Source organism: Primulina huaijiensis, chromosome 1 (genome assembly GCF_012295235.1).
Source record: "Primulina huaijiensis isolate GDHJ02 chromosome 1, ASM1229523v2, whole genome shotgun sequence".
Taxonomy (NCBI): domain Eukaryota; kingdom Viridiplantae; phylum Streptophyta; class Magnoliopsida; order Lamiales; family Gesneriaceae; genus Primulina; species Primulina huaijiensis.
The window spans coordinates 10587429-10597226 of record NC_133306.1 but is presented as its reverse complement, the minus strand read 5'-3'; the positions used below and the strand labels follow the sequence as shown (position 1 = coordinate 10597226).

The window sequence follows — 9798 nt, the reverse complement described above, 5'->3', positions numbered from 1 at the left end:
ATCTATCTAATTTTTCTACCCCGAGACAATAAGTCACAACTTCCACAATTCATTTTCTCTTTTACAAAACCAATATAAGCATGTGTTTTTAGGCTGGCTAGTAGAGATGAAACCGCTTCGGTCCCCGGTTTTGTTTTTTCGTAACCATTTATTAGAACTAACTACAAATTTTTTCAATATTTTTAATTTTTGTTTGAAAAGAAAAAAAAAGGCTAATAAGCTCTTCCAGCTCAAACTCTATTGCAAATTTATTCGAAAAGCTCGTGAGTCGGTCTAATTTTTTATTTTAATTTTTTAATATTATATGGCATATCCTGATTAAATGTTTTATATCTAAATGTAATAAGATTTATTTTATATACAATTTTTTTCTTAAAAATAAAATATATACATTATTTTCTTTATAATTAAATAATATAAATCAATCTTATTTGTATTTACTTGTAAATCAAATAACTGATTTTTAACTTATAAAATCAGATAATCTATTCGAGCATTCCTATTTGTAAGCTAGACATGGACCTAAACATATTCCTGATAACTAATATTATCTCTATATAATTTAGGCAACAAAATTTAGCTCTCTAATTAAACCTAAAAAAAACATACTACTCCCCACATAAATTTAATAATGTTTTAAATTTATATAATTATAAAAATGATACATAAACAAATGAAACATTTTTAATTTTGTTTAATTTATTTTATAATTTTTATTGGTATTAAAAGATAGATTTTATTATTTTTACTCATTAAATATTCCTACGTAATTTTCTTCTTTGTTGGATTTATTTAATAATAATAACTTTGCTCCCCCCGATTTACCCTCCAACCACGGTCCAATTCAGTCAGCACCATCATTGATTTTCTCAATTCCCTCCAAATCCAATGACTGTTCCGCATTCCACGAATATGGTGTCGATTTTGTGGATTAATCGGACGAACTGGATTCCTGCTTGAATCACACGCGCAATGGAGGGATCGTTCGTGTCCCGAGCCAGGACAGCCATCCATTCTGCGGCCGCTAAAGCGGAGAAAGTCTTCACGGACATTAAGAAATCCGATTCCATTACCCATCGAGGTACACGCGCGCTCTCTTCTCCAATATATGTCAGTTTATGTACGCTAAGTTCATTTACTAAAGTTAGGATTCGTCGTGTTCATTCATTTACTTTGTTGGGTTTTTTTTATTGGAATTTAATTCTGTCGGAGAAGATTCAGATGAGCGATCGCCGAGAGAATCAACGCCGGTGTTCCTACAGGACACTGATGCACCAAAGGTGATTACGTTTCTCTTCTCAGATTCGTTTTGAATCTGTTTCGATTTTGGAAGATGTTTGACCGGGTCTCGAACTTGTATCTTTTTCACCTGAATTAAGCCTCGTCTAGATAATTGTGTAAACAAGGAGATGAAACTGGATTTAGGATTTGATTTTTTATCTGAGTTTAAATTCATTTGTCAGTTTCCTTTAGTTGAGCGTACGACGCGTGACGGCGTGAAATTGTCGTTTTTTCAGATATTTTTAAGGCTTTCTCTACCATAGCATCTGTTTATGCATGAGAATGCGTATTTATGTTTTTGTACTTATGCGAAAGTTTTCATTTATATCAGTGGTCGGGAAGACTATATACTGTGAGTCTCAATATTCATTGTAGCGTGATTGTTTAAAATGCTATTAATATTACGATACATATTTTATTATTTAGATATATTTTGTTCATTCTGGGACTGCAGGATTTCCATGAAACAAAGACTTAAAGAGTGAGGCCTGGGCCTATAAAGACCAAGCAAGACTGGCATGAGAGATTGAGAAATATAAGAATAGGCAAAAAGGGACCTGAGGATTTTGAGAAGCCTGATAATTCAACAATGGCATACGCAATTTTTGATGAAAATTTATACTTCATGGGTGAGAGAGAATTCTCTCCTTCCAGTGTAAGTTGGAATTCATATTTTTAGCCATTTAATTACCAGTGTTCTTTAAATTATTTTTCAATATTATGCTCAATTAGTCAAAAGCTTGAATTTGTCCATACTGTAGAAATGGGATTTACAACTTTGTGGCTCATTTTAACATCCGATGCAGTCACATTTAGTCCACTAGTTGGAATGTAATATTAGAAAAGCCTTATTTCTCTATATTGTCATATATCTTAGTCCTTTGGTTGATATTAAATTTGCCATATCATAAGATATTTTTTTATGTTTTTGTTGGTTCTTGAAGTCTGAAATTACAGTATCTGACCATGTTTGCTGTTGGCATTCCTATTCATGGTTGAAATGACTAAGTTTCTTTTCATGAATTATAGATTTTCTCCTTTTCATTTATGAAGGAAGGTTTTGTGCCTTACAGGGTTCAGAAGATAAACCAGAAGGTTCAAATAATGCAAGCACAGATATCATACCATCGTCGGTCATTGTGAAACAGTTGGCTGTAGCAATTGAGTAAGAATTTTCCTGTTAGAGTCTGGAACTTATTTATTTTCATTTCTTCTACCTTTACTGGTTACATTCAGAGCTAAAGTTGTGGTCAATGACTATCTGTGCTGCCCTTGATGTAAGAAACCAAATACCTCTATTTGGGGATAAGGATTTTGAGTAGGCTTCCTTGTTCAATTAAAGATATAGTTGAAATGGCCTTCTCCATTCATAAATCTTGCATAAAGACGTCGATGCTTGATGTGTCTGTGATGAGTCTATTGCTGTTACTGTTGAAAGCTGCCATAACTTTGTCTTTTGCTACTTTTCAGGACTGGTATAAGCTACAACTCCATGAAAGATCTCCTTGCCTCATCCCGAGGCTCATCACCAATAAGAGACAGAGCGAGTTTGAGTTTTTCAGCAATGAAGTCACTTGTGCTACGTGAAAAGGAAGATAAGTGGACCAATGAGTTTGGTGCTGATGAGAAAGTTGTTTCTGTTGTAAATGTGTTGCTTAACACAGGTATACAGTTTGATTGCTTGCAAAGCCTGTCTTGATGTGAACGTTAAAATGAATAATTTTCAGCTCCATAATCCATGTTGATTTTCACTTTTGGTGCAACATCTGCAAGATACTCGCAGAAGTAAGCATTTTGGGGAGAACTTTTTCTGGTTTGGAAGCACAGACAAATGCTACATCTTTACTTAAGGATATTCATGGTGCTCCTGTTGAAAGTTTTGTAGTTAAGCTCTCTGAAGCAATTGGCTGCTTAAAAACACTGCGAAAAATGGCATCTTTTTGGTCCAGGGTGGTTGATGAAGTAAGTGTACCTAACAGAATGGAAGTTGAATCTGCATTATCATATACTGGTTTTGGATCATGCCACATGTATTTGCTTTGTTGCGAAGAATAAATAATATTTTGCTCATCTTAACTATCTGAAGTTTCTACAATCCTGTTGTAACCCCCATTAAAGTTCAATTGGGTATTAGTTTTTCTTGATAAATTTTATCATAACAAGCTCCGGTAAGAAGATTTGATTTGGGAAAACATGTACAAAAAGTTTGTGTAATGCTCAAATTGAGATTGATGACGTATGAGATTAATGTAGGATCAAACGAAACATATGAATTTTCTTTCTAGTTAACTGCACCAAGATAGTTTGAAACGTAGAATTGCTATGTGACGTGCGTATTTGCTTGTTTGCTCTCTACACTTATTTGATTATTCGAATCAGTTGAATTTTTTCTGGCTTTCTTTGAAATATTATATATTTACTCTATTATTTAACTCCTACAGCTGAGAAGACTTTGGTATCAAGGACAGTATATTCCTGGAATTCCACTAGACGATATCCCAGACCTGAATTCATGTCTTTTATATCAGCAGTTACAGGTCATTAACTGTTGCATTTCCAGAAAAAGACGATATTCTGCTGCCATTCAATCATTAGAAAATGTTGCAGCTCAAGCTGGTTCAATGGCTGAGGAATCTCCAGCTTCTGAAGGAACACTTCCCCTAGATCCTTATATTTATGCAAGAACTAAGTCCGGAGAACTAGTGCTTCGGTTAGGAGCTGATAATGAATGTGACAATTTGACAATGCTCAAAACTGGGGAACCTATATATTCACCTGTGATGCAGGTTGGTCAAACATAGATCATAAGATAAAGAATAATGTTTACATCATCTCTAATTTTCTGGTTTATGTACATACTCATAGGAACCGCCTTTGCTAACAGAAGACCTTATCAAGGAAACAGAGGAGTTTGTGCTTCGAACAGGGAGGTTAGTAAAAGCAAACTACCTTGGACCTGGTATGTGTTTGGCCTTTGTTGCACTCAAGGCGTTGAATCCTAATTCTTTATCATCAAACTTTTATTGACTTCTTTGTTTCAAAACACAATGTTTCTTTAGATTTGGTGGATCAAAATAATCCATCATGGTGAGAATTGCATGGGTCATTTGTTTTTGAGATGTATTTTAAGACTCTTTTGATAATTTTATCTTGTGACAAATGGCATTGTCTCAGTGGCTACCTTCTTCATCATCATCATCATCATCATCATCAAAGCACATGTCCTGGTGCTGTATAGCTGCACTAAGTATTTTTTGACTTTCTATGATGGACAGAACCAGATACTAGTTGAATAATCATGTCAATTAACAGCAAGTTACACGGTGCGCGCTCTGACTTCAGAGTCGCTTCTCTCTGTCAATTTTATTCATATTTTCGTGCGTCAACAAGATCTTGGTTCACGACTAAAACTACTGATAAAATGTTAAGTGATCTATTTGGCAGCATTCAGTTCATCGAACTGTGACTTTGTTAAACATGAGCTTTTTATCAGGTCCACAATGATTCTCCTTTTTTCTATGTTAGTTTGACTAGATTGGTAGTAATAATGTGGAAATATTCACCTCTCGATGATTCAATTTCTATATTACTCCACCTAGGTGCAGGCATTTCATTTTAAAGAAAAGGCGTAATATGATATACCAATTTGATAATGACGATGTTGAGGACTGAAGACCTTTGTCTCTCTTATATTTTTATGTGCATTTTCTAACTTGAGTTGCCTGCTTTTATTTGGTCAGTCTTGGAGCTGGATGCTCTCAACTTCTTTCAGACATGCAGGCCTTCAAAGTACGTTTCATGGTGATGAACTTCGAAACTTAAGACTATGGGAAAACTTCAACTCTTTTCATACCTAATTGGCATTGTTATTCGTCAGGCTGCAAATCCTGGTTGCATATTAGAAGATTTTGTTAGATGGCACTCTCCTCCTGATTGGATGGAAAATGATTCTAGCAGTGATTTGAATGATACCCCTGATTGTGGTGATGTGTTGTCCGTCAAAGGGCAACTTAGTCAGCGAATGCAAAAAGAAGGTAATGCTCTCTAAACCCGGGTGTAACTAATAATCTGCACCGGCTATTGTCTTTGTAGTATTTGAAGATACATAAGTTCCCTCTGTTTCACATTTCTTATTTTCAATGAATTAAATGAGGATACCCTTGATTCTGAGGGAATGACTTTCAAGCATGCTATGCTAGATAAGCAGTCTATTTTGGTCACATCTTGTAGGAAACTTCAGTGTCTGAAATTTACTTTTACTATGGATGATTGTTGCTAGTGGTTTAATTATTTGGCAGCAGACAAGGCTAATTGCAATTTATCAACGTTTAATCTTTTGAGAAAATTATTGTTTTTGAGCAATAATGATAACGACTCAGATTTTAAGTTACACTAGAGATTACACAATGGAGATATTACTTGATGTGCTAGTGGGAAAAGGCTATTAAATGCTAGTTATAGAAGCTCAACATTGACCTTCTGAGAAACATTGCTTCCTACTTGAGAATGCTTGATATGCAAGGCCATTATTTTACAAATACATATCAAGAACAAGGTTTCTCCCTCACTCATTTATGTTCTAAAGGTATCCTCTAATCAAAGATTTATGACTTGATTTCTAGGCAATTTGTGGCGTGAACTATGGGAAACATCCAAGCCTGTGCCAGCGGTGAGACAATCTCCTCTTTATGATGAGGATTTAGCTGTGTAAGCTTCACAAAATGTCGACAATATCATAACGTGAATTTATTTATGGATAACTTAAGTAGCGTAGCAACACCTATGTAGGGAAGGTATTTTGAACTATCTGGATTATGTCTCACCTTCTGAGATTTTCAAGCAGCTCTTCATTGCTGTTGTAAGTTCTTCAAACCTTGATGCACATTCAACCAGATGTTTGTCTGTTGAGCTTTTAATATCTGCGGGACTCTTGATATCTCTTTTCTGAATTTCCAGTTAGGTACGGGGCTAGTAATTGCTGAGTCCACCCTCTCCACAAGTTCAAGTTTGTCAAATTTGTTCAATGATTGCAAGAACTATCTGGTTGCAACTTGTCAAGGAAAATTATGGGTCGAGAAACTTGATGACATATGCCAGGTCAGGTGCAGTCAAGGCCCGTGCTAGCGTCCGATGCAAATATTGACAAATTGTTATCACATTCATTGCAGGTTTATGAAACAATGGAGACAATACTACTAAATCAAGATGAAGTTATTAAGATCACCGATCAGCCTGAAGAAACCACTGCGAATGGTGACCTGAGAAACCGTTTCAAAAAGCTTAGTTTAATATTTGGTGGCAAAGTTAGGAGCTCGTCAAAAACTCCAAAAAATAACGAGGACACTGCTCCAGCCATTCTCAATTTTTTCTAAGAAGCCTCCAAAGCCCGATTCTTCTCCGTGCGATAAACCTGCAAGCTCTGTCGACAATCGCAGGACAATTGTATAGGCATTAAAGTGTGTATATTTTTTAGGAACAATTAAAAAATGTCCAAGTTTCTTTTGATATCTTTTTCAATCGTATTAGAAATGGAACAGCTTGATTCATGAATGGAGGAGCAGTTGAAGCCTGTTAATTTCCTGATTCATTACTTAAAGTTGAACAATTGGTAATTTTAAGTTACCATGGAAACTTAAATTTCCTTCTAGTCGGTATGTCCAAATCTTTTATTTCAAATCATATTCCAATTTTCTACTACATTTATCTAGCTGAATGCATCTATCCGTGAGTCAATGTGTGAGAATTGTGCTTGTCTTTTAAGTTCTACATTAATTAATAGACTTTACTATATGGGACTTGGAATTATATTGATTATGATACGAGACATTGTCAGACATATCGAGTATGTTCTTAAAAACATATAGCCTAAAAACATATAATTACGCAAGATTTTCAGTTGATATATCATATTCAAAGAAAACTGATCTAAGAAAATGAGGCATTTAAATTTTAAAATAATAATGAATATAAGATTCATCTATGGAACTTTTTACAAAACATAAAAGGAATTAACAAAGATATACCAAAGAAATTAAACAACAGAAGATTTTACCGAGGTCCACCTTAGAAACATAAATTCATAAAGATAACCAAATTCCATAAAGAACAGACACAGAGTCTTTCCGTCGATCCAATGTTCTGAAAATGATTTTTTAATACTTGGGGAAACATTTAACCAAGTATTCATTGGTTTTATGAAAGTCTCTGGCAAAATTTTTGCTGATGAACCAAATATTTTCCACTATATTAAAACCAATTTCGAATCGGGTAATGGAAAACATTTTCACAGATTTTTAAAACCATGTATGTTTTCTTTTTTAGTTTTCATATAAGTGAGTTTTATTAAAACTCTCAATGTAATCCCAAAAATTAAATTTAAAATTCATTTGATGCTTTTGGGAATAAATATTTTTTGCCACTAATAGAAATATACCATATTCTTCAATAGATATAATTTTTTTTATAATGAATTTTGAGAAGTTATAACTTCTTTTTTGTTGAGTATTACTGTAAAAGTGAGTTATTTTAACACTTTTAGTTGATAATAGAAGATTTTCACAAAATCCTCTTTGCTTATAAGAATTATATACATATGATATATTGGTTAAATACCTTTCCATAATAGTCCATGGAGTTTTTCTAATTGGATATCTTTTTCTTCTATAAAAAGAATTAAATCTCGATATTTAGTATCTATATATAGAGTTGAATCATCTTCATCATCTTTAATAATATCAGAATATGATACTTGAGACTGAGAATCTGTATTATGTCTTTGTTTTTGTATCAATAATTCTTGAAATTCATTGTATAACGAATCATTTTGCTCATTATTACTGGCTGATGAACTAGAAATATTTTGGACTATAAGTCTCTGTTTTCCATGTTAAGCTATAATATTAGGGGTTTTCCCCTACCACCTCTTCCTCTATAAGATGAATCTCCTCTTCCTCGAGAACTCATATATGTAAATAAGAGCATTAAGATAAATATTCTCGAGTTAAGATGTGAGGCCCATTTACTCTAATGACAATTAATTATCAAACAATAATTATTTGATTTAAAGCAGCAGCAGAAAAAGGGTTTAAAATACTTTTAAATGGACCTCAGATCCTAGAAAAATTTCGACATGACCTCTCCGCAAATAGGACATCCGAAAAACTCAAACAGTAGTAAAAAAAAATACATTCCAAATAAAGTACTTTAAAACAAAAACCGAAGTCAAACAACCTATAGCCGCACTGGCGAGGACTAAGAAGAAATTAAAACTTACCAAATACTCACCAGATCATAAGAACCACAGGATCGACTCAGAACATCACAAAAACAACCAAATATCAGTACAAATACACGTGACATCTCCCCGGCAAATAAACTACAACACAAGACTGAAACAAACTTCAAGACATACATATAGATTAAATGGGAGACTCCAATGAACAGAACCAAGCAATCCACCTCAATCCCGAGCTTCACTGGCGGAACCTTAGCCTGATGCTGCAAAACGACTCGGGAGATCTACCATGGTGCCCAATAGCAAGTAGCAACCACAACAGCCCCCCAGAAAACAATTGAGGTTAGGATTATGGTATGAAACAGTTCAACAATAACAACAATAAATATAAATCATGCATAATCATATAATAAAATGTAATATGCAATGTATGAACAGCTCAACGATAATCATGATAACAGGAGGCAATAAACGGTATGATAACAACTGGAATAATGCTCGAGCTACAACACACAGGGGAGCTACATCGCCATGCAGCTAAACCGCCCTGCCAAGTATGCGAGGTATGCCAGGCTGTGCTGAATAACACCCCTGACTAGACCTCCATACAACTGATACAATACAACATAATGGCACAACATAACGAACTAGATGCACAATCTCAGCGCTCACCTCAAAAGGCTGCACTAATCACGGGATTGTTCAATTACATCTACTGTCTCATGTGTATAGGCCTATCAGCCACATCATAATCTCGAGATAACAAAGTTAGAAATAACAATGGATATCAACAACGGGCTAACAAGAACGATATGGCTCAACCTGAATGTCATAACAGTATGCTCTATGCTAAATGTCAATAATATGTCACAATAATAAACATATATAACAATGAAGGCATTTAAAAACTTACAACAATCAACAAGTCATAGACACGATCAGTGCAACACAGAATGACAGTTAAAACATAATATATATTTTACCGTCGTATGTTATTGAGCTGTAACATACCTATACTGTTGGAAACTTAATTTCGGATGTTTGACAAACCGATTACTTATTGGAACTAACTGATCAAATATTCGATCCATACAGCTTGCCTAACTGAAGAGTATCGCGCATATTATCTAAGGCAACCGAACCCAGCTGAACTGAACTTTCGAAGAAAACCAACTGATCAGTTGAAAACCGATCAGTTGATATATTCAGCCGTTCGCGCATATTATCTAAGGCAACCGAACCCAGCTGAACTGAACTTTCGAAGAAAATCAACTGATCAGTTG

At 34.5% G+C, this 9798-nt stretch overlaps 1 protein-coding gene across 4 annotated transcripts; it reads left to right on the top strand.

Annotated features, from left to right (window-relative positions):
* The first annotated feature begins 820 nt into the window (after positions 1–820).
* LOC140981523 (uncharacterized) lies at positions 821–6864 on the top strand. Of its 4 annotated transcripts, XM_073447956.1 has the most exons (14): positions 1006–1081; positions 1216–1280; positions 1736–1936; positions 2355–2446; positions 2752–2945; positions 3065–3243; positions 3723–4067; positions 4147–4211; positions 5022–5070; positions 5159–5315; positions 5904–5988; positions 6070–6139; positions 6238–6378; positions 6450–6864. In XM_073447956.1, exons 3-14 carry the CDS (start codon positions 1871–1873, stop codon positions 6651–6653), a joined length of 1647 nt encoding a protein of 548 aa, XP_073304057.1. In that variant the 5' UTR covers positions 1006–1081; positions 1216–1280; positions 1736–1870; the 3' UTR covers positions 6654–6864. The 4 variants fall into 4 exon arrangements, with proteins under 4 accessions (XP_073304069.1, XP_073304050.1, XP_073304057.1 ...); XM_073447968.1 differs by lacking the exon at positions 1216–1280 and having other exon boundaries at positions 821–1081; XM_073447949.1 differs by lacking the exon at positions 1736–1936 and having other exon boundaries at positions 821–1081.
* Positions 6865–9798: the final 2934 nt, after the last annotated feature.

What these genes read in the sequence shown, in the direction of transcription:
- LOC140981523 (XM_073447949.1), top strand. Translation starts at nt 973, where the DNA reads ATGGAGGGATCGTTCGTGTCCCGAGCCAGGACAGCCATCCATTCTGCG. An exon ending in CGATTCCATTACCCATCGAG is followed by an intron (nt 1,082 to 1,215) that starts GTACACGCGCGC and finishes CTGTCGGAGAAG; the next exon opens with ATTCAGATGAGCGATCGCCG. An exon ending in TATGATGAGGATTTAGCTGT is followed by an intron (nt 5,989 to 6,069) that starts GTAAGCTTCACA and finishes ACACCTATGTAG; the next exon opens with GGAAGGTATTTTGAACTATC.